Source organism: Sceloporus undulatus, chromosome 5, assembly GCF_019175285.1.
Source record: "Sceloporus undulatus isolate JIND9_A2432 ecotype Alabama chromosome 5, SceUnd_v1.1, whole genome shotgun sequence".
NCBI lineage: Eukaryota > Metazoa > Chordata > Lepidosauria > Squamata > Phrynosomatidae > Sceloporus > Sceloporus undulatus.
In genome coordinates, this window is record NC_056526.1 from 130,225,216 (window position 1) to 130,251,187 (window position 25,972).

The 25,972-nt window shown below is 37.1% G+C and overlaps 1 protein-coding gene across 3 annotated transcripts in view; it reads right to left on the bottom strand.

The window, feature by feature from the left end:
• The window catches only part of TENM3 (teneurin transmembrane protein 3), a 1,412,274-nt gene that overhangs the window by 38,399 nt on the left and 1,347,903 nt on the right, over positions 1 to 25,972 (bottom strand). For all 3 annotated transcript variants that reach the window (XM_042468494.1, XM_042468495.1, XM_042468496.1), the window contains 7 exons: positions 21,084 to 21,351; positions 20,107 to 20,250; positions 15,996 to 16,245; positions 15,619 to 15,639; positions 9,416 to 9,648; positions 8,779 to 8,933; positions 4,538 to 5,412 (listed from right to left, as the gene is read on the bottom strand). In XM_042468494.1, coding sequence (XP_042324428.1) covers positions 4,538 to 5,412; positions 8,779 to 8,933; positions 9,416 to 9,648; positions 15,619 to 15,639; positions 15,996 to 16,245; positions 20,107 to 20,250; positions 21,084 to 21,351 — 1,946 coding nt within the window. The remainder of the gene's footprint in view (positions 1 to 4,537; positions 5,413 to 8,778; positions 8,934 to 9,415; positions 9,649 to 15,618; positions 15,640 to 15,995; positions 16,246 to 20,106; positions 20,251 to 21,083; positions 21,352 to 25,972) is intronic.

The window sequence follows — 25,972 nt, forward strand, 5'->3', positions numbered from 1 at the left end:
TCATGTCTCATTTGTGGCCAAGGAAACAGAAATATTCACCACACACAGTCACAGAAATGCTTCTCTTGAGACCTGGGGATCCTTCTGAAAACATGGGATGTTGTTAGGGGGCATGATTCAGGAAAGGGGAAACACCCCCATTTTTTCTCACAACTTAAAAGATATGAACTTAAAATAAATTCATGGAAAAACAGTTTCCAAGGATGTGTCCACACTGAAGAATTAGAGTAGCCTGACACCACTTCAATTGCCATGACTCTATCCTACAGAATCCTGGGACTGGTAATTTGGGGAGGGATTCAGCCTGATCTGTCAGAGAGCTCTGGTACCTTACAAAACTACAAATCCCAGAATTCTGAAAGATAGAGCCATGCCACTTGACGTGGTTTCAAACGGCATTAATTCTGCAATATGGCTATATCCTAGTTCCCCCATCTTCCTGCACCCCAACCTGTGTTTTTCAGGAGGGCCCCAGACCCTTCAAACAAACTTTTGGAGAGGCGCTGCAGGTGACTGCAGAGGAGAGGAGAAGATGGGAAACTTTCCTTCCTTAAGTTTCCTTATTAGAGGATCTGAGCCATAACGCACACAGAATTATTAGTGTCCCTCGGTCAGCGGCAGCATGTATAAACAACACAAAATAGTAAAAAGAAGAAAATAGGAGAAAGGCATTTGTACCAGAGACGTCATTGTGGCTAAAAATTCCGTGCTGAGGTGTAATTTTAATATATGGAGACTATACACTAATAGGAAGAAGCTTCATTTTCAGACCACATTATTCAGGGTTCTTTGCACTAATTTAAAAAAACTACAGAAGGAACTGAAATTGAGCTTTCTGCCCCATGAAGATTATGACCAACACTAACAATATAATTTTCTCACTGATGAGTTGCAACACAGGTCATAATCCAACATTAATGTTAGGTAGAAAAAACAACCTCAATATTATTGAAAAGCAACAAGCAAACCATATTGTCCTTAAATGTATTTGTTGTTGTTGTTGTCAACTGCCCTTGAATTGATAGCAACTCATGATGACCCTATAGAAGAGACATCTCCAAGACTCCCTAGCCTCCACTATACTTCCAAGTTCTTGCAGATTCATACACGTGACCTCCTTAATTGAGTTCATCCATCTAGTATGTGGTCTTCTTTTCTTTTTACTTCCCTCCACCTTTCCTAACATTATTGTCTTTTCTAATGATTCATGCCTTCTCATGATGTAGCCAAAGTATGACAGCCTCAGTTTAGTCATCTTTGCCTCCAGGGAAATTTCTGGATTGACCTGTTCTACGACCCATTTATCTGTTCTTTTTGCTGTCCACACTATGCTCAGCACTCTTCTCCAGCACCACATCTCAAAGGAATTTATTCTCTTTTTGTTCATTTTCTCAACATGGTAATGGGGAATACAACTGCTTGTATGATTCTAACTTTTATGCTTATTTATACATAAGAAGCTTAAGCATGTCCCAAACTTGTTTCCATTTATGCTTACGGTTTGGATATAGAAAAAAAAATAACCTTGGTATAATTAATATACTTTTTTCAGTTATATTTTTGAACAGCTTATGATAATTTTATATTTAAGTACAAAGCCAAAGCATTACTTGTATGTTGGTTTTCAGTGGCCCATGTGCCAAATTTGGTGCCTTCTCCCTTTTGAGAGAAAAAACTAAAATCAATTTATACAGCTGCCCTAGAGGCAAGATCATTATTATGATGAAGGACAGGTCTTTTAGTAGCTGCTGCATATTCAATGTAAGCCTCGGAATATCAGTTGGTGTGAGAAATGCAGTGGGTGATAGCAGCTGCCTTCATGATCTGGTTGGGATAACCAGAAGGCAACTATTTGGCTATAATTGAGAAAGGAACGCCAGACTGGATGAGCCTTCAGTTTGACCCCACAAGGTTCACCTGGGGCTTGACCTGGTTTTCCTGGTTAAATAGAAGGGTACAACAGTTGAGAAAAGAGCAAGAATTAGATTCTTTTTAAGCAGGAATTTAAACATTCACAATTCTCAGCCAACAGAAGACAAGCACCATCACAAGAAGCAAGTGTAAGATTATGGACAGTTTCTTCACAAATCACAGGACAAAACAGGGTCGCCTTCATGCCATCTGCCCCAGCAGAGTTTATGCAGAACTGCCAAATGTGAACAAGGACTGACTAGCTGTTAATCTCTTTCTGCTCAATGTGCTGGGATGAACCCACTTGGCTATGACGCATCACACCGGACCTCTTATTAGGCAGCTGGAGATTCTCCTCACACAGACCACAGGCTCTATATTTAACAAAGCTGGGCAACTGAAATGGTTGTTCAACCAGAAAGCAATTATTCAGTTCATGAAGCACACTGCTGTAAATCCTCCCTAAGATGCAGAAAGGAAGACATATAAACCACTTGATACTGCATAAAATCTTTTTTTAAGGGCACATAGAAGCCATTAAAGAACAGGCAGACATCCACAGCCATTTCCCTAATGGGATTACAATAGTCATAGAATAAGCACAAGGAACACAGGAAGAAATTGCTGCTAGAAATAAAACACTGGGGTCTCTACTATCCAAAATGTATGCTAGAGATGCCAGCTGTCCTCAGCAGACTGATTTGTTCTAGAAATGTATCTCCCATCTCTTTCATCCCCCACCTGCTCCAACTCACAAGCTGGAAGGCAGGATTACTGGCTACATAAATACACTGAAATCTTATTTACTGAAAAACAGTAAGGAAAGCACACCAGACTTAAATCATTTAAACAGACAAACCTCAAGCTAAGGAAAATGTATCCTCAAATTTAAAATGTGTTTAACATTGATGGTCTTTCTAATGATCCTTTCACACTTATACAGCAAAATCTGAAAACTCTGTATGTCCTCAGATTGGCCATATTTTATCAATTTGCCAAGCTCTATCTTGGCATTGTTAAGATCCATGGAGTCAGACTTTGTCAACTTCAAATCCCATATGAACTCATATGGCTATAATTTGTTGTTGTCTGAAAAACACACAGTTAAACTAAGATGTGTCCCGGAAAACTGATAAAATCTTTTATAAGCTTAACTTATGTCCAAGAGCTATATAATTTATTCCCACCAGAGCAACTCCCACTTGCTATTAACTAGGCAGCTTAGTATTCTAGCAACATTATGGACATTTATAACGCATGGAGAATAAGAAGTGCATTCAATGCCCCTGGCCAAATGGTCTCTTATAATACCATTTCTGTGTGCTTTTGGGAGTTCCTCAAAAAAGCAGCTATGCAATAATGTACAGTGCACAGATGTGCACTGATGTTGGAAGTACACCTACCATCAGAATTCTCATACTTGTTAATCAATATAAAGTATCTTTTACAAGCCAGCAGTTTAATGTAAGCTTGCACAGCCTTTCATTTCAGTATTTTTAGTTCTTCTTTACTCCAGATTATAGAATAACTTTTTGCAGCTCTGCTCTTGTGTCTTTGAGAAATTTGCAAAAACTGGGGAATGGGCAGAAGTAGTCAAAACAACTGATATTAAATAGTTGTGTTGAAAAGGTGGTGAGCAATGTCCATAAACTTGTATGAAACTGGAAATTTAAATAATGTAGAGAGGATAAAGCTGAAGATGGAACACACTCCCTTGGAGTGTAGTGGAGTCTCCTTCCTTGGAGGTATTTAAGCAGAGGCTGGATGGCCATCTGTTTATGATGCTTTGATTCAGAGTTCCTGCATGGCAGGGAGTTGGACTGGATGGCCCTTGCGGTCTCTTCCAACTCTATGAGTCTATGCCATAATTAGGTGGAGGTGGAGCTTGAAGAAAAGCTGAATTAAAGAAAGGCTTTGAGAAGACTGGGTTTTTGAAGAGACACTGAAAAGAGGAAAGGGAAGAAAGCAGACTGGGAGCTATGAGGTAGTTCTAGGCATAAGGAAAGATAGCACAAAGTTACTAAATGCAGACCTAGTGTATCAGCTAGTTTAGAACAGGGACAGGAATAATGCAGATATTGGACCCCAAGTCCAACACAAATACTATTTGCCTTTTTGTTACAAAAGTACAGTTTGTTTTTGTTTTGGAAAACTAAACAGTGGTGATTATGCACCAAACTGTATTTCTTCAGTCACCTGGAATTTATTATAGACTGTTGAATAAAACAACACGTAAGTTTAGTTTCACCATGCAAACTTAGTAAAGTTGTGTTGTCCAACATGGGAGCTGGCTAATAAAATCACCTCAGAGTATTCCTTGCCTAAGAAAAACCTATGAAATTCATGAGGTTGCCGTAAGTTGACAAGTGACTTGAAGGTGATACACATGTACACAAAAGCTTGCCACTTAATTACTAGTATAAAAGCCAATTTAGATTTGGGTGAAAGCATGTATTAAGTGTAATTATTGCAGATCAAAGTTCTGAGATGGTGGTAGATAAATTATTGTGTATTCTGATTGTTTAATGCACACATTTTGGTGTCCTAATAATTAATTACAAGATAAATCTATCATTCAATGATAGTATCACATAAAGAAAACAGTATACATTTTTATGTTACTTACTCAAAAAAAGTTGTCCATCCAGTCTCATCGCTTTTAGTTGCCAGGAGTCCACTGTTGCCATGATATGTAAATAATACTAGCTCCTGTCCTTGGGCTGTCATACTTTTCAAACATCCATTGGTTCCTATAGTTAACCAGATGACTTGGTTGTCAGGCGATACTACTCTCACTGGCATGCGGTTGGGATCTCTTCTAATACGAAGGGTATTTCCATTGCTGTCAGTTACTGCAGTGATATCGTTGTCATTACTATAGCTAAAATTGTACAAATAGTCTCCTGTGACTAAACTCATAGTGTACTGATGAGTACCATTAACATCAAAGATATAGAGTTCCTGATCAGTTGGAGAAGCCACTTCATAAAAATTCATGGAATTCAGCAAGGGTTTGTTCTTTGACACAGCCCGTATCCGAATATTTCCAAGATCTGCAATGTATAATGTTCCATCAGGAGATACAGCCAAGGAAGATGGGGCGTTAAGTTTGGCATCTTTGGCATAACCATCACCATTCTGGTAGCAGTCGCAGTTAACATCATTTTTACAGTCACACTCAGAAGGTATTCCAGCAACTAATGAGATCTCTCCATCAGTTGTGACCTGCCTTATTCTGTTAATCTTTTTCTCATCAGTTTCTGTGATGTATAGCACCCCATTGTAAGATACAGCAATGGCTGTGGCTGATTCTAAAGTGGTCTGTACTGCATGTTTCCCCACAGTATACTCCACTCCAGGGACTTGACAATGCATTGGTCTCCCAGCAGCAATACGTACTTGTCGATTTTCAGTAATCTGAAGAACTACATTGTTATCCAGCACATATATGGAATTATCCATTGGATTGATAGCTAAATCTGTTGGCCATTCCAGGCGGACCTTAACAACAAAAAAAGTATTTTATTAGATAATTAATTAATTTGGCTCCAATCATTTGTTTCACTTGAATAATATTTCTAGCTATCTCTTCTGGAATAGTTGTTTTTTAAAATATATAGAATGCTATAAATAAAACAAATGAAGCACTTTAAACTAATGAACGAAGGTGAACACAACCAGGCTTGCTGGTTTAGAAACACTGTGATTTGATCTTTAAGACATTTGATTTATATTTCACTGAGTCAAATGGTCCTCAGTGATGTAATGGTAGCCAGATCAGATAGATTCAACCTTGCCCTGATCACTGGCATTTCCCTCTACTATTTGTTCCAAAAGAAATGAAATGTCAATGCCAGCCTGCAACTAATTGTAGGCACAGAGTACCATTGCAGGACCTCAGGCAGAAATAAAAGGGTCTTGAATCCAGCAGTTCCAAGGCTTTCTGCTCTGTTCTGTGCTCTCTATTTTGAGGCTTTGTTTTATCTACCACCAATGGGAACACAGCTGGTGACAGATCTCTTCCTGCATTTTCTGTAGGTATAAAAGGGACATGGCAGAGAACTCTCTTCCTAACTGTGGGGAACACCTGCTCAATCTCAGATGTCAGATGAAAGTTTAAGATTACAGTTTGGAACAACATCATGATAACATCATGATCATTGTTTATTTATATGCTGCCTTTCTTGCAAAATTGGGATTCAAGGTGGCTTACAATATTAAAATTTTGTTTTGAATTACGGCATGCAGCCAGCATAAAATAATAAAATGGTTACAAAAATTACCTTACATCCAGTTAGAAACATTTATAATATTAAAAAAATTGCAATACAATTAAAAACATTCCAAAAAGTGAACATTAAAACAGGATTAAACTATCCAAATTATTTAAAACTACACTTAAAAAGATAAAATACAATCAGAGAGATAAACCCCTTTAAAACAATTCAATCTAAAACAGTACAGTATATTCAGCCTATTTTGTTTAAAAAAACCCTTTCTATTTTAAAAGCCTGCCAGCCACGAGTTCCCTACCCTTGCCATAGAAGGGCCAAATCACTTTGGACCATGCCATTAAGACCAATGCTGATTGGGGAAATGGATTTATTTCAGGATATGGAATCTCCAGGCACATAATAAATTTTTATTAAATAATAACTTGCTATGGGCTTTTAAAGAACACATTGCAGAAGGAAACTGGTTATATAGTTTCAAAAACCTTTCAATAAAGCCCTATAAAGCATGGAACCAGAATATCTGAAGGGCAGCCTCTTCCTTCTATGAATTTGCACATCTACAGCAGGCTTTCTTGGATGCTCTTCTTTATGTTTCATTGCCAGTGGAAGTGGCTGATGGTAACATGAGTCAGAGGCCTGAAACACACAGGCTAAAAGCACCGGCTTCAGACTGACCCAGGGGCATGGCAGATGAAGCATGCCCCTGGATCGGCCTGAAGCCAGACCGTGGCTGCCTATGGAGGCTCAGGGCCGTTGACAAAAGGAGCACCCAAAAAGCGCTCCTTGTTGGTGGCCCATTTGGGACCACTGCCATGGTAGGCCTCAGGACCGCGGCATATGGTTGCTTTGGTCCTGCCCCAAACAAGGAGTGACTGGGATTGGAGTGGTCAGAGGTGAGGTGCGGTATTATGAGGTTGCCATGGGGCCTCGGTGGAGCAGCAAAACCAGCTTTTCCCTGGACAAAAAACGAGTGGATCTTCAGCTAGGTTCAAGGCGAACTGGGACTATGGTGTGTGTGTGCTGCATCCCAATCCATTTTCAGAAGTGGCAGCTTTGTTAAAAGTAGTCCATTAACATTAATAATTATTTGGAAAATGATGCATTATAAACATACTGCTTTTTGGTTTGCTTCTTAGAAAACATTTCAAAAAGCCAGTAGCTGGCACAAAGGAACACGTTTCAAATGGCCACCCAGCGTTGGAACAGTGGTCTCTGGATTTTTCACGAAAATCCAGAGCAAACACAGAGATTTCATAATTCATTTTAAGAAAGACATACTCCAGGTTGGCTCTGAATGGGACAGACATAATCTGGACTGTTCACATCAGACTCAGGGATTGGTCCTTGCATCATCTGAACTCTTTGCTGAAGATGGGGGGAGCCTTTTTATTTGGCCCATGCAAATAGAGCCCTAGTCATGATTAACTTTAATTCTCTGTGACATTGAGCATTCAGAAATATATGAACTGGATATAAATGTGGAAGATTCAAATAAAGGAAAATATCTGATCTTATTCCAACACGACACATTAACTTCTCATAACTACAGGCTATTTTTCTTTTACCAGAACAACAGCTAAGGAAAAATCCCAAGAAATCAATAGGGGCAAAAAAGTCCTCTAACACTTGAATGCATGGATCACTGCATTCAGAAGAGTAGAGCAGAAATATTAGCAGAATTTCACATTTAGAACATAAGAATGTCAATACTTTCCTAATATATTGGTTTCTCCACTTGTATTTTGTTACTTTACTTCTTCTTGCAGATAATTATGCCTGTTTTGAACTGTTCCCCAAATGTCATGTAAAATTAGACACAAAAGTACAGTACATATTAAGTATATAATATGTATTCTTACCTTCTTGGAATAAAGTTTTTATCATGAAGATATACTGTAGTTTTACCCAGTTCACTAAGAATTTAGACCTATCATCATTCACTAAGAGGTAAATGCCACTGATTTTGACACAATGTACTCAGTGCAAATATGCTTAAGATTGCTTGATTTGAAGTAATAAAGTTTGTTGATACACCTATCAACTTGCCAATAAAAATCTCTGCCCTAATTTTTGCACATTTTGAATTCACATCTATAAGGAGGAGCATAACATTTCATTATTATTATTATTTCTAAATGTAGCCCATTAACATTACTCAATATCTGGGAAACAAAAGAGGGGAAACTCCATGCCAGGAAAAGGCTAAGGGGCTCCATGCTGCCCCCTTTCCTCGCCAATCGCATGCCATGGCCCTGATCTGGCCTTTCCGCGGCACAAAAAGAAGCTGCAAAAAGCGGCTCCTTTTTGAGCCATGGCGGCAGCTTTTTGCCACTTCTTCAGCTCAGCACATGTAAGTGCTGCGCCAAAGCTGTGTGACATCACCCGCCATCTGGTCAGGCAGGGACATGGGGGTGGAGTGGCTTGCGTGCAGTTGCCACACCCCTACACTGTTCTTACCACGCTGTTCCACTGTCAGCAACACTAGCTGGCTAAGTGAAATAAAAGGATGGTCCTGCAGATGTTTTCTGCCTATGGATGGTCTGATAAGGAAACTGGTTTTTGTCAACTGCATTGGTTGCACCAGAGGGGGAAAAAGATTATATAACAATGAAGAGATCTGCTTCCAAAATACCTGGCTGATATGCATGCTGGTGTCACATGTTAGAGGTCGTGCTGAAGTGAGATCATTTGATCCAAGCAATGTTGATATGATACCATTCTGGTCTACTTTCCTGATCATGGTCCCATCAACAAAGTAGATTAATCCATTCTTATCTATTGCAATGCCTTTAAGGAAAAAAATGATTTTAATTTTATTTCTGCATAATAATTCATTCTCTTGTTCTATTTGTCCTCTGGACTTTTCTAGTTTTCTAAAGAACCACATGGAATGAATCTCAAGGTCTGAACTGAAACTACTTTTAAAAGATTAAGATTATATTTAACCATATGAACCACAGCTACAATTTATGGTTAAAAACTACAATTTATTTTACAAATTTAGAGTGTTTTAGCAGATGTAGCTAGTATGTTGTAACCACATACATTTTAAAAAACATTTAAAAATATCTGTAATAAATGGCAAATAGTGAGGAAAAAAGTAAAAATTACTTTACTTTTTTGTGATTTTGGTCTTAGGTGGCTTTGCCATTCAGAAACCAGTAATAAGCTATCCGAATCACAGGAATTAAAAACTAGCCAGCACTAAACATTTTTGTGTGGTGACTGAACTGTGCTTTTCTGTTCATGAACTGACAAGTTTCCTCCACCTTTGGGGCTCATGAGAGTTGCTTCTACAGCCTTGCCACCATCGCCACATCTTGCTTCATCAAATGGAAGACACTGTTCTCCAGTCCCTGCTACCACATCCGCATTTTTCGTCAGGTCCTTTGTCCCGGTGAGTGACTTTGGGCGATAAATCCTTCGTGTGTTTGTGTCAGAAACATACAATTCTCCTGTGACAGGGTCAGTTGCAAGGTAGTATCTATGAGCTGGGTTACTGCTGTAAAAAAGGAAAGTAGCACACTTGAGCCAAAGGCAGTATGCTTTTTAAAAACATTTTACAACACAATTTATATGTTGGAAGAGCACAGGAAAATAGTAAAAACAAACAACTCCTCTACTGTTTAAAATTAGGGTGAAGAGAGACAGACATCTTGAATTGCAGTGAATGTGATCTGAGAATACTTTCTTGTGTATTCTTGAAGATTAATAACTCTGAATGCATCCAATGTGTGCACAAACCAATTTCACCACATAGTACTGTACCTGTGTATATCTGACAGTCATATAGGTCTCAAAAAGGCCAAATATAAAAACATGGTATGCTTGTTCTTTTTTAAATACAAACTAGTGCATGGGTGGACTAGGAAGAATAAAGGAACTGATGAGAGTCTTGCAACAGGGCAATGGAATAAACATGATTTGGGTTTTGTCCAAGTCTAGAGTTTTATGACCATTCTGAGCTATCTGTTGCTTCAGATTAGCCCTTTTAGATTTGATCAACCTACAAACTCCCATTTTATAAACACTGCTTCTATGCCAGAATCTCTTTATTATAAGTAATCTAGATTCCCTGAAAACATGATTCATAATATTACTAAATTGGTAACAGATTGTTCATATTGCTAAGACATTCTTCATATTTACGGAGACAATTTGATACACTAGAGGGCATATTTGCAAAGTGAAGTGTTTCTTCTCTGAAATTGGCAGAAACTTTCAAGATTTCTGAATGTGCTGGCACATTCTTCTAGGAAATAAAGCTATTTTTCAAATAACATAGAGCATGTACCCTCCATACGCCTCGCACAATTAAAGCATATCTCTCCTATGTAAAAATTAGCTTTCAGGAATATATTTGTTGTGCTGCATAGATATGATTCAGAAGCTTAACTAGCTGCATCTTTGACAGGAGATCTGAGTAACAGTATTAAGAATGGAAATGGATATATGGCTGGTAATGCTACAGTGTTAATGCATGGAGCTCAAATTCCAGGGCAGTCAATTCCCTTTCTGATATGCTTGCAAATGTGCTACTAAAATGTATCAGCTAGTCTGGATGGTACCTGAGTTTCTGTTCACAAAATGTAGTGCTTCGTATTTCATAAATATAGTAAAGTACTAATGCAGTACATGACATATACATCTGTTTGCAAAAGGTATCAGAGGCAAATTTAAACAAGTTGTGAATAAGTTGCATCTTAAAGAAAAGACACTTTCTGAGCATGGTCTTGTACAAACGTATAAGGCAACACCATGCCTATAGTTAGCTTCTAAGTAACAGATAATTTACATTTTAGAGGTCACAGGCAATTGACTGTTCAGGATTTCTTGTCTAGCCCATAGCATATTTTGCAATTACAAAGTTACTCCAGCAGTTTTTACTGTGTATCTCAGGCTATGTTTGCACTGAGGAAATAATGCAATTTGATAGCACATGGTTCAGTGCTATGGAATCCTGGGAACTGCAGTTTGTTGTGACATCAGAGCCCCTTGACAGAGAAGGCTAAATGTCGCATAAAACTAGATTTCCCAGAATTCCATAAAATTGAGTTATGTTAAAGTGGTGTCAACTTGGATTATTTCTGCAGTGCAGATGCAGCGTCAGATGCTTTCTTTCCAGCCAAGTCACTGAAAAAAACACATTACCAACTTCTCCCAGTGCAAACAGGAATGCTTTAGCAGTCTTTTTTCATTAACCATTCATCTGGTGACTGTTATGTGAGGCCCAATATGAGGCAAATGAGAGCTAATAAAGTTGAATTAGGAATTAGCATTGCCAAAGCCTCCGTTGCTATTTGTACTGGGGAAGGGGTCTATTTCCTGTGTGACAGCCTGTGCATGATTGAACCAAACTTTCCTTTTTCCCATTCTTTCAGGGGAGGGCTACTGTGGAAGGGCCATATTACCATTCCAGGCAACCTCTGAGGACCTCAATTCCTACTGCACCTCCTCCTGCTAAAGCTAATTAATTTTTTGCACCCAAACAACCTATAGGGGACATGGGACATTTTAAACACGTTTTTGGTCATTCCTGGGCCATTTTGGGGCAAAACATTAACATTTAACCCCCCGGGGGTGTCCCTCAGTCCTCCAAGCATGGTAGTAATGCCCTCCATACTTCATAGAGGACATTTTTGACTTGGGGGGCTGTAGTTTGCCAATGCCTGCTTTAGCCCATTCTCAATTCTGAATGTGGCTCTTGTTATAAATGAGATACCAATAAGGGTGGTGGAGAAATACCCATCATTTGTACACTACTGACACAGTCCAGTAGAAGCATATTTAAAGCTTGTTCAGACACAGGTCACTCTGTTCTCATCAGTGGAAGGGACAGATCGTAGTGTAAATAAAGCTGTACTATTTTGCTAACAATGCAACCCAAATGTAAGAACAATGCAAAGCTGTCATTCAATTCAGGGTACTTGCAGAGAAGCAAATATCTCTGGAAAACATAATGAGTTCATTCTGTATTGTCTTGTTTGAAAAGTAACAGAGATATGAACATTTCTATTGGCACAGACAAAATACTGATGTCTGATTATTTTGTGTTTCACTTGACTAGTCTGGTTTCCAGTGGGGATATGCCAGCGTAATACTTGAACAATCAAATATTTGCGCCATTAAACATAGCTTATATTATTGCAGTGGGTTCACAATAATGTGCAATCAAGCAGTACTGTCAAACTAAACATTTAAGAATAGTGAGCCATGGATCCCCACAATGTGGAGATTGGCTTAAAATAATAGGACAGTTTATTTTCTGCTTCCTCTTTAGAGTACAGAGAAGAAATTCCATATAGCATTTTTCTATGTCTGATCAGTTTTTACATAACTAAAAAAAGGTTTGTTTGCAAGCCTCAACCTAAAACAATAGCACTAGCAACAATTCAGATATATATATGTGTGTGTGTGTGTGTGTGTGTGTGTGTATACCTTTTTGTGCATGTAGTTTTAATTTCTTTCTTTGTTAATAAGCGTATCCTTTGTAGACTGTTCATATACTATTTGTTTCTCTAAACAATGCCAGGTGCATGGATAGTGCTTTAATCATGATGATCATTACACACAAAAAATCTAGCTTTGCATAATTTTTTCTGCTCTTGGTTTCACTATAGTATAGAACAATGAATCAAGTGAAACAGAACATATCATTTGCATTAAAAGCTATTTTTGATTAATTTGTTTCCCACATCATATAAACTTGAAGAAAAAAAGCAAGTATGCAGAAATCCCATAATAGTTATTTGTATCATGAAATAGATCAGCCAAATGAAGGCAATATATTATAAGAAATACCAAATGAGATCTCAGTAGGTTTTCAGGATGGAGAAATTAGACCTGGGATTCTAAAAATAATGACTAGGTGTATGGGAAAACATTCAGTCATGTAGGATCCCACCTGAATACTCACATGCTACAATTAAAATGATGATTTACCATCAGAATGATACTACCATCACAAGCCTTTCTATTTTCTCTCAGCTTAGTTGCTAGCCAGGTAGACGTAACAGTAACAGACTATTATGTTTTTGTAACACTTCAATTTTTATTTTTTACTGACAAATCCTTAGAGAGGCCACCATACAGATATGAATCTTTTTTTGCTATAATAGCCAATAGTTCTATAGTTTTACTTAGTTTTCATCAGTGGCATTATTTAATCAATGAAAATTTGTGCAGTGACTCTAGTGGAATCCTCCTGAGAAGAACATTTTTTAAAAGTTTAGAATTTCCACCCCAAAATTTTGGTTTTGGATATGATACTGCCTGTGCTATTGCCTGCTCCATGCAAGATAAATAAATCTCTAAAGAATAATCATTAGCATGCTTCATGAGAATCCACATCCCTCAAAATTACCTCTACTCATGGAACTTCAAAGGCTTTCCACAATCTCTGGACTTTGGAGGGCCACAATAATAATCTTGGCTGACTGTTAAAAGACTGATTTTGATTAACGGAGTACATTCCTTGCTTTATTGTGAAACAAGACCTTGTTGGCATTACAAGGGTATACCTGGGGTAGTTAAAACTATTCCTAGATAGAATAACATTTCATATTTGCTAGTTCAGTTGATTCTGAAGCCTTTTTCACTCCTTTGGGGAATTTTTGAAGTGGCACATGCAATACTAAAGATACTGAGCACAAAATAAAAGTAATATTGCCTTCCTCTCTCAGGAACCTATTTTTTATGACAGAAAAACACCAGTCAGTCCAGAAAATGGACCTCATACAAAACTGTCATTAACTTGACTGTAGCCCTCCATGGGCAAATAGCAGGGGTGAGGAACCTGCTGCCTTCTAGAAGTTGATATGGTCAACGGCAAGGATGCTGGGGATTGACATACAGCACCTGGAGGGCCACAGGTTTCATTACTGCCAAGCTAAAGCTTTCATGACTAAAGATAACAAGATACATTCAGAATAAAGATTTATGGTTTGAAAAATGTAGATCAACTTCTTTTACTCTATTTGTAACACAAGAGTTCTGAGACTATGTCAGAGTACAACAAAGATAGAAAACATGTCTTGACTGACAATCTTAGTTCCACACTATGTTTAGCAATGCATAAACAACAGGACTTGTGGAAACGCAAGTGAATTTTGCACTCAGTATCATATTTACTTCAAATTGTGCACTGAAAATACATTCTCTGCAAGGATAGGTGAAGTATCACAAATCTGTAATGACTAGAGGGCACTGCAGTTAAAAAAACCCGCAAGAAACACAGCAGCAGACCATCAAGAGTATGTAATATGAAAATAGCTGATTACACCAATTATAATTGGAAATAAGTGTGAATGTTATATTTAGCCACTTTTAAATATAAATGTTCTCCAATTAAGGAAAAGAAATACCCACATCAAGCAGTATAACCAGAAGTTGAGTGAATTTCAGCAGAAAACAGAAACAAGGGGGGAAAACTCTAAGGTTTTCTAAGGAGCTGTGTATAATGAAAAAGCAGGGGCAGAGACACGGGCAGTAAAGATGAAATGAGCACACATGAAAAGAATGTTACCTTGAATTTCTTGTGACACATTCTGCAATTGTGCCACACAGCAGTGATATAATGCTTGGGCCTGGCAAGGGATTCCATATTACGTTTCTGCTGTGGTGGTGTGGAGGGTTCGCTTTTACCCTAAGCAATGGCAACTTGGTAACCACAGAATAGCAGCAAAGTGCTGTGCATCCTTTTTCTTCTCTTGATCAATCTGCCCAGCCAGAATTCAATAAGAGCCATCTATAACTTGATCTTCAAGAAGCTGCTTTCACAATAAGCCAGAACTCGGGTCCATCTAGCTCATAACTATGTATGCTGAATGGCAACATATCTTCAGAGTTTAAACCCTTTCCAGCTGCATCTGAAGCCCTTTCACAATACACAATTTCACAATCTGAAAAGCCCTTCCACAATCATACCAGTATGATTCTACCATGGCAAAATCCTGTAGAATCTGTATCTAAGGCTATGAAGTGATAAGCAACTGAATGTGAATAGACTTTCCTGACACAAACATCATTAGTCTCTTCAGGTAATATGAATCAATATGAAAGCTGGCATTTCTTATGCTCAGGATTATGAAAAGGGAATGAAAATGGCAGTGGTCATTACAATGTTAGCATATTCATGGAACAAAAATGGGACAATGCTTTAAAGATAGACTGGGAGGAGGAAACAATAAGCAAAGAGAGTCAGCCATTGTAGACATTTATATCCCCCTTTTTCTTGAGGCAGCTTAAAATAACTATAACTAGAAGGAGGAAAGGAATTTAGCTTATACTGAGCTTAGTTTGGAAACTTTCACCTACTATGATTTATGACAAAAAATAGTTATTTTTATGGAGCACCCAGTCTTACAATTGTAACTGTTTTTACAGCAATTCCATCAGTTGAATTTATTTGTTCATTCTCTTTAAAGAACAGAACACTTTGAACAAAAAGTATGAACATGCTTAAAATGCTTACCTATGTCTAAAATCTTTATTTCTTGGTGGGAAGGCAAGAAAAGGAAGAGTAAAAAGAACAGTATTAGATTTAAAAAGTTAAAGGAAACATTTAAAGAGGAACTGAAAATAGATAATGAAGTTGATAAGGTTGCTGACTGTGATTCTGCTTAATCATTTTAATCATTTGAATGACTGGGATATTTTGACAGTTATCTGCATGAGTAGATACTTGAAAATGTCCCATTTTTTCTTCGACTTCATTTAAAAATGTTATTTTTCAAAGCATTTTTATTTTTAATACATTGTTCAAATGCCTAAAGAGACAAGAGTATCATAAAACATGATTCATCAGAACACTATCTGGAAGCCAACTGATTAAAGTAGGAAATGCTATACCTTAGTTCAAGAACGCTTGTTACGTTTCCAGATGGGAATATCCGTCGGACATAGTTGAAATCCCCTACATACAGGCTTCCATCAATGCCACAAGCTAAGGCAACTGGAGCCAAAAGCTTATTGCCATCTGCTTGACCATTACAACTTGGGCAAGAAATGCTACGTCGTCGACCATTACCCATTATACTACTAACAACTGGTGGCTGCTGAGAGATGAACTGATTTTCTCCATTCCCTTTGTAGAGTATTCCTGAAGAAAACACAAATAATGATTTCCCAGATGAATGCAAAGTTTTCAGAATGACAAGTTCTGAATAGAAAATATCTACTGACTAAATAAATATAACCTTCCACAATATGATTATTTTTCTGAAATGCTGAAATACAGAAAGTGCATGTGGAGCACACCATGATCAAAATTCTTGTTGTTCCTCTGAGATTCAGGAAGAACTTGCAGATAAAATCTAGGTACTGCTATCAGGGAGTAGGCCTTCAAAAGTACACTCCATTTACATACTTCATGCATGTCCATTCTAGTCCCAGGCCTGGGGGTAAATTCTTATGAGGAGATATCAAAATATAGTCTGACCAAAAATTCATGATTTACAATCTGCTATCCAAATGTCTTTGATACATACATATGAAGAAGAAAATAAGTCAATATCTTTTACACTGGACTATTAATACCATATACAGTGGACCCTGTCCAATGAAAGATAATGCAAGTTTTTTAGTTGAAAACCCAACCAAATAAATCAGAACAACTTCTGTCAGATTGACTTTAGGAACTGAGTCTACCTCTGTGCCTTTTCTGCCCTTCGACATAACTTGTATCATTCAAGATCTCTTAAATTAACTATGTGCAGCCCCTGTCAGCCCAGTTAAACTGGGAAACTTAAGAGCAACATGCATCTGCATATATATCTTCCTCTCGTAGACTGGATGAATGCTGAAGAGAGGACTGATATTCTTTCTTTTTTTAGAATAAACTGCAAATAGACTTGCTGTTAAGTATCACAAAACTACAACCTTATAACATAAAACTATTATGGTAAAAAAGATTTTTGACAACCTCAATTTCACGTTGCAAAGCAGTCTTGTTGAATGTACAATAATAATTTACTTTTGGAGCACAGCTTGGCTTTATACTGTATCTGTAGTTCTACACTCGTATGTCAAACATGACAAAAATGTTTTGGCAGGCCACCTGCCCTTTAAACCTAGTTCTGCTTCAAGGCATCAATGATCATTGAGAAAAGACAAAGTACTATGCCAGCATCATTTTTATGGCCTTCACAGGAAATGTGGGAAAGCAGTATATGTGCCTAATGTTAGGCTTTACAGTTAGAAGTATATTCTGTTAGACATGACCACTATCCTCATTATTATCCAGATCAATGACTCAATCAAGGTCTGCTGCAAGAACTGCCAGCTGTTATTGTTACACTCATTCCACAGTAAATCTCAGTGTGGTAGAATCCACACAAACCACATGTCACTGTTTACTGTATAGCAGTATTTGTTTTATTGACTGAGTGTACAACATTTCAAAGACTATACTAAGGCTAATGATGCTTTCCCCCTGGAATAAATGTTAAAATACATTTAGGGAGGTTTTTCTACACCATGGTTACTCTTAAGATGTCTTTAAATGAGTACATATTTTCCAGAAGCATATCATTTTCTTTGGGCAGTGGCAATTACTTTTTCAGTGCCATGACATCTCAAAGAGGTAACTATCAAAACAGATGTATTATATGAAATATGGGAAAAGGAAAATGGCTTGTGAAAACGTACAAGGGAAGCCATAAGTGCACATGGAATACATTTTCCTGCATAGACTGAGAATGAGAATGCACTAATAGAAGCTGAAATCCCCCTCCTACGATTACATCATTTATGACAATCAGGAAACCATAATTTTGCTGAAATAGCCGTGCTCTATAATTTTCATCAGAGGTATCATACAAGTCAGCACATAGCACTGTGGCACCTGATTTATTCTGTCATTACTTTGAAAAATTGCCCCTTCACATCTCTCTTGTATTACTACAGAGGGAAAGATGAACATTAGAATATTTATGGCAGTGATTCAGGGTGTTCGTATAAACACCTGTCACTGCCTTTGCTCCCTTGTGAATAAATTGCCCCACCTCATCCACACTGACATTACAACTAGCCACTTCATTTATTCAATTAGACAGGCATCACTTTGAAAAGTCATTACTTGTCAAACCAACTACTGGGCATAAATTTAAGCACTATAGCTGAGTCACCATTTCAAAAGAACTACTCAACAACATGATTGGTTTTGTTTTTTTCAAATATGATACACATACCATAAACTGTTTAATATCAGTTCCAATGATAAGGCAAAAAGATAATTCCCAGTTACATGGCATTTACTTCTTAACCGTTTTCCTGCTAATGACATGTACTACATTCATATGATAAAATCTCTCTAATGCAACCTAAGTCCCTGATAGCTATAACTCTACTCCATATGATTGTATGAATCAGCTTTTAGTCAGTGTTTAGCTGCCCTTAGCCTTCTGTACAATTCTGGAACTGACCTTTCTCTTTTCTATAATTGATTATGCACACAAAGGATGACATCTCTTAGGAAAGGCAGAACACTTGATGTTTCTGCCTGTCTTAAACATGAGATAATGTCTTCTAGCTGTCCTAACTTCCATTGCATAATATCTAATGAGCATGAGCATAATTCATTTTCTTTGCTAAACTAATTTCAAGTACTTTCCCCCCTACATGTCATAGCTTCCTGAAGTTAAATAGCCACCATATTTCATTCTGAAAACTGGCAGTGTTCCAGTGACAGAGTTATTACTTCCATATAATTTGCAATGTATCATTGAATTTTTTTTTTGAAGATGGAAGAATATATATATATAATCATTATTGTGCAATTATAACTGAAATAGTGGCTGGAGCCATATTACCAAGGGAGCTCTCAATGTATTTTAGCATCTTTAGCACTGAGGCTTCAACCAAACAGTTTATTTAAAATAGCAAAACACTCCCTGACACCTCAGATATATTTATTTGGACACCTGTCCCACAGATTTCAAAGGAATGTATGCCCATAAAAGCCTATATAAAATCACTGTAAAGTTTTGCACTAAGAACTAAAATTAGTGTGAATCCACTGAATCCAAGAGAAGCTGATAAACAACACTTACATAAATTCAGTGAGGCTACTCTAGTTAGAACTAACAATTGGGTTTAGATAAACATCTCCCTAATATGGCAGAAGTATTTTTGCTATCTATTTTCTGCACTGTACCAAGATTAGAAGAGAGGCATTTGGAAACCGTTTCTGTTTTATTTTGTGGCTGAAGGTGGTGAAACATTTTGTTAGTCATTTCACATAAACTCAATGCAGGTTTACTCCATTCTGCATGAAAAAAGTATACTTTTTGGTATATATTTTAAAAACTGTATGCATTTTTGGATGCATGCTCCCACTGACTAAAATGTGTTCACATACAGTTTAAAAATGAGCAGATTATAATCCCAATGCAGTAATACGCAGTATCTATAGAAAATGCACTTAAGTAGGGAGCAACTAGAAATCCTGGAAGTGCAAAGACGAAATGCAGAGATTAGGAGAAAAAAGGAGGAAGAAAGAAGGCTGATGAAAATTAAGACAAGTAAAGGAAAATAGCACAGTACTTTCCTATGAAGAGAAAAACATTTCTTTCTTCATTATATGGCCACAGGGAAGAGAATCAGATGCCCCTCCAGATGTTGCTGGACTGCAAATTCCAGCAGCCCTAACCAGCTTAGTAAGGGAAAAAGAATGCCGGGAGTTGTAGGCCAGCAATATCTATACGATTACCACCTTAGCCTGAAATTTAGCTTGCAACTTTATCTTCAGTCATTGGTGGAATTCTTGGAGACTCATGAATGTAAACAACATGTCTTTTTTGTGTGTAAGATGATAAATTAAACAAATTACTGAAGGAACGTATAATAGTCAATACTATTATCTATTATGAAAACAGCAATATTAAGACTGTGTATATCCTATACACATTCACTTGGGATTTACTTTTGAGCAGGATTGTACTACAGGACCCAGAAAACTTACCGTTTTGAACATCTAATACGTGATGCTTATCCAGTGTCCAGCCACCCATATTGGAAGCATCCAGTTCATATCCTTGCAAAATGGCTGTCCGTTTTTCCCACAATGTTAGATCCAAACAAGATTCATATTCATAGCCTACTGATACTGGAATTAAGAAAAAAGAATTGTTTTTCCAACTTCAGATGGATTTAATTTTTTATATTAATAATTAATATGTTACTATTTCCATTTTATTAATATGGACTGCAAGGGGCAATGAAGTATTTCTAGATTTAACCGTTATTTTTGTCAGTGCAAATTACAAAATCTTAAAGAGCTATATTTTTAAAAGATAACTTATAGGCCAGGATTTGGGAACAAACTTTCACTGCATTCCACTGCTTCCATCAGAATTGGCTCCAACTTTTTGTAACCCTTCTTTCTCCCCATTAAAATAGAAGTTTGGAACAGCTTATTGAACAGATTTTTAAGTCCTGATACCTCTAGTGTTGGATACCAATGTACATAAAGTACATTCAAAGTGTTGGATGTTAGCCACAATTACACTAACCATTCATTTGATAGAAATAAAAAACACTCTTACAATTAGTTTGTCAGACTGGAATATTCATCAAATTGTCTGCGATTAATATGGCTTTAAAATGAAAACCAACGAAGAATGTTGTGACACCTTGAAGATTAACAAAATGTATTATGTCATACTCTATTGAGGATTAGAGTCCACTGTATTAAAGGCATAAAATGCCCTTCTGTTTCATGACTCTGATGGATTGGAATCTAGTCCACAAAACTTGTAGCAAAATAAACCTGCTAGTCTTTAAAATGTGACAGGACTATTGTTTGTACAGTATACTACAAATACTGAACTTCATCTATAACACCATTATATTTGTTTAAATCATTGACAGTTATCAGTGCAACTATGTTTTTTAGATAACACAAGCAAGCAAGAAAACTCAACAACAAATAAAACCTACCAACAGCTTCAGATAAACCATAGACCTTTTGGTTATATGCATCAGTTTTATCCCATATGAATGTGTAAGCCAAATTTGGGGACGCAGGGAACCATTTTTGGAAAAGTCGTCCCACCACGGCCACCATGAGATGAACCTTCATTAAATTAAATGGTATCACCGACTGTGTCATGGTGATCTTAAGAACAGATTTGTACCCTGCAGCTCTGGAACTTAAGTATGACAGTTTCAAATCAGTTCCCGGGATTGTGGTTTCCTCGTGCAAGACCTAAAATGTGGAACAAAAATGGACAGAAGAGCATGAATTTGCCATTGCTTTACTATATTTAGAAAATTAATCAAAACTATATTTTCTTCAAGAATATACAATTGTTTAAGCAAACTCTCATTACTTGGGTTCTTATTAGCAAAACTTTTAAAGCATGGCCTACAAATACAATTCCTCAGGACTCCCTACAGATTATTGTGATCTTAGTTCTTCTAAAGGCAACAGGCGAGTTCACATATAACAGTCTTATCTTCCTAAACAGTGGATTAAGAACCCAGGAAAGCTTTCTCCATCTCATTGGCGTTTAGCTATGTCTACAAGCTCAATATCATGCTTCTGTTTTGTTTAAATGGGAGTGTTTTAGCCACAATCTTTTACCAAAATTTGATTCTGGTTTAAGATTGTGGTTAATACACATCAAGCTGGATGGAAGTGCTCAGGTTGTCTGTCATATAAAGGAAAAGAAGGACACACAGAGACCATGGCAGTGCATTGCTCATTCCTGGCCTCTTAAACCACTGTTTATTGTGTCAGCAGTATTACATTTGAAACAACAGCTCAAAATTTCTGAAACAAAAGAATACTTTTGGAGAATCTCGGGCAAAGATGCTTCTACCATTTATAATGTAAGAATAACTATGCATTGATAAATTTATTAAAATTAGCCCAGAGTACTAAACTTCAAATAAAAATAACTCAATTGGGAAGCAAATTTTGTGGTAAATATTTCGCACTCTATATTTAGCAGTGAAATAGCAAAGCATTAATTAGCTCTGTGAAGTGCATGCACCCTGAAAGGCTGTGTTCTGCATTACAAGAACAATTCTAGAATACAAGGTATGTAACCTGAAATCTGAAACCCTGAGGCCTCATCTTTGAGAGACAGCAAACCAATATGATTTGAAAAATAGTAAATGCTGCTTACTATCTCCTTTTATTTTCAGCATCTTTTTGTTTTAAAAAAGAACCCTGATATTTAAAATAAAAAGAAAGCAATCCAAACTATATTTCCATCATAATTCAAAACTGAATGGTGGGGGGCAGAAGGTTTAAGTGAATATTACAAAAGGTCAAACAACTGAAAAACAAGTATAAACATTTATATTAAATTACATTTCCTCCCGAGAAGTACACACATACAAGTACACAAATTATTGTGTGTATCTGGTTCTGCTGCAGGCTGCTTTGGAACAGCTACTGTAAACTTTCAAGAGGGTCCACCTGGTTCTCTTCTTGTCTACATTCTCCCTTCCCTTCAAACATCTCTAGGGAATGTCACTAGATCTCAAGTTTTGGCCTTGAAATCTCAGGATCTGACATCAGGTCCTTGATCATCATTATCAAAATAACAAATTCTTTTCTCACAATGGTAAGCAAAACACTTCATAACAATCATATGCCACAAACCTTTCCTACCTGATATACACAAAAAAGTGTAACATTATTTCACACTTCTACAAACTTGTTTCATTGTAATATAGGGTTGAACACAGATATGAATGGTGAGTCAATTATGATATTCAGAGCATGTGCATAAAGAACACTTTCCAGAGCAGGTGTTGATCAGTTGGATCAGACTTTCATTATCGCTATTTCATATCTGTTAAAGCAAATACTGGTGTGCTAGGTTTACAAACATATTGCAATAGGGTAACATTTAAAACTTATTTCTTAAAAATGGATAAAACAGCATCATGTCAAACTTCTAAGGAGAGAGAACATGTATCATGCTTTCCCACTGATAACAGACAAAATATGAATGGAGTACAGCACAGTGTCTTCACTGAGAAACATGCAAGGAATGCGGTCTCTCTTGTTTACAGACTTGAGCTCCTCTTCTTCAGACTTTAAATTAAATGTTGGGAATGAGAGTTTGATACCTATTGTCAATTATCATTCTAGGAAGGCTGAAGGAACAATCCACAACCACTGGATTATTGCTTCCTGCCAGCTGATAAAGCATTTATACCATTGCTTCCCCCCCCCCCCTCTCTCCCGCCTTCAGTTTTGTTATACAGCCTTGCTTGGTGTGAGCTTAAAATTCACTCAGCTGAAAGGTTAAAAATTATAAATTGATAGACCTTCCTTTCTCTTTTTTCTTTGTTCCTTCAGACTTTCTAGAATAATTATTCACAGTAGGTATCAACCTCTCATTCTCACGAAGGCTAAAGGAGCAACCCACAAGCACTAGGATCTACCCAAGAGGAATTATTTAAGGGTGGGAATGGCACCTTGAACCCAGAACTGCTTGCAAAACAGTTTGGCCAAATGCTTCCAACTTACCCACTTTATAATGGCTAATGAATTGCTGGCCCTTTACATCTTTCTGCTGTATACACTTCCTCCAGGAAAAAATGTTATCCTGAGTGCTGTAGTCACCATTGATCTAGTCAAATGTGCCACATGTGCTGAGGTCTCAGTGTGTGAGCATAATCACAAGCCAAATCAACTAGAAATTGTTGATTTAGATGCCTTACATCTAAGGGGTGCCACCTTTTTTCTAGGTTCCAAGATCAGATGGGATCTGTTTACTCTGTTTTTAATTAAAATAATAATAATAATAATAATATTGCTTTGTGATACTTCACAATCAAATGAGTGTAATTTACACTAGCAGTTTACTATGAAGTTGTTTAAAACAATAATATTCTTCCACTTTATTTTTAAAGCTAGACAGCAACCTTAGGAATAGCTCTCTGAGACATTCTAATCAATGTTCACTACTTTCACAAATCAGAAAAGTGTAATGGTTCAATTTTCTTTTAAAAGCCTTTCTTCTTTGAGAAGGGTGTGTGGGTGATAGTAAGACAAGATGGGTTTCTGCCATCCATGGATTAAGATAGTCAATCATCTTTATTTCATCCAAGACTTTCAACCAGATTTTAAAAAATTACATCACTAAAGACTAGAAGCTAAAACTTTAGCTGTAAAGTCACCAAATATTCCCATTAAGATAAAAATATTTCTAGAAAGTTAACTATAAATCTTATCTTAGAACTCTATGTTGTCCTTAATTTTTTTCTCAATTTTTTGAGAGAAGGGGAAATCCCTTGAAACTGCCTTCCAGAGCATCATGTTCTCCAAATGTAACATACTACAACTCCTATTATCCCTAGGCATTCTGACCAGCTAAGCAGCCTTAGAGCAGCTGTCAGCCAAACTGAGGCTTGTTTAACCTCAAATATTGGCCGTTAATTCAAATTGCTTCTTTGAGGCTATCCTAACTTGAATTGATAGTTCATCAAGGAAAGATCTATACTGCTTAACCTTGTTCTTATCAGATGTTCTGGACAGACTTGTTAAACATAAAGTTTATTCGGTTTTTTAAAGGCAATACACACTCTCTTTCAGAGTAAAGAAATATATATAAACAGTTAACAGTATTATGAATGTATATAAACCAACAGAAATAAAGAGGAGGCGTTTATAACAGTTTTAGGTACAACTCAAGAAAAATATTTTTCTTAGAAGTTTTAAAATATTCTTTGAAGAAGTAATGTATCTATATAATTACAGTGCACTGAGGACTTTTTGCCACAGTATCTGACAGTCAAAAGGATTCTTCCCTAAGTCTCCATGTTAGAAACATACTTGTTTCCATTTATAATCATATGGGTTTATAAAGCAATACATTGGTAACAAACTAGAGGTATTCCTACCTCTTTGATCTCTTCCCTATCTGAAGTGCTCTGTGACTTTTTAAAACAATGTCAACTTCTGATGCATGTATGTATGTGCCTTTAAGTAGTTTGTCGACTTTGGCAACCCCATGAATTTAATATGATTTTCTTAGGCAATGAATACACAGAAGTGATTTTGTCAGTTACTTCCTCTGAAATATAGACCCCAGTTACTAAGATAAAGTATTATTTACTGCTCAATGCAGTAAAAGGTTCCCTTCATCCTCCATCTTGAGGGAGAGAGAGGCAGGCTAGCTCCACCAGGCCTGCCTGGAAGAAGACAAGCCCTCCCTTCATCCTCCATCTTCAGGGAGAGAGAGGCAGGCTAGCTCCAACTGTCTGCCTGGAAGAAGACAAGCCCTCCCTCCGGTCCATCTGCCTTGGTCTGGGCCTCAGAGGGAGAGAAGAATGCTGGACCTGATCCCCTCCCCCCTCACCATTCCTTTCTCCTTTTATGTCATGTCTTTTAGATTGTAAGCCTGAGGGCAGGGAACCGTCTATTATCCTCCCCTCTGTTGTAAACCGCTCGGATTCCCAGTGATTGGGTGGTATATAAATAAATCCTATTATTATTATTATTATTAGGGATGATGTGTATTTATAACACTGTTTCCAAGCCATTAAGGTGACTTTAAGAAATGGGTTGTCCAGAATCAATGGACTTGTAAGAAATTCAAGAGGGAAAAAAAATGATTCTATTACAGGATTTGCTTCTGTTTCTCTCAAGATCCACAATTTTTCTGTCTCCTTGTATAGAAGCAGCAATGTTTGCTTTAGGTGAAATGAGTCATGATTTTTGCTAATGTTGCATAGACACAGACGCCTCCCACACCTGTGAAACCTCCAGATATAGTGGGGATTTTTGCCATTTTTGCCTTTAAAGTTAAAACTATTGGACACTTTTTGTAAATTTGTGATATATCCTGGGAGGATGAGAGTAC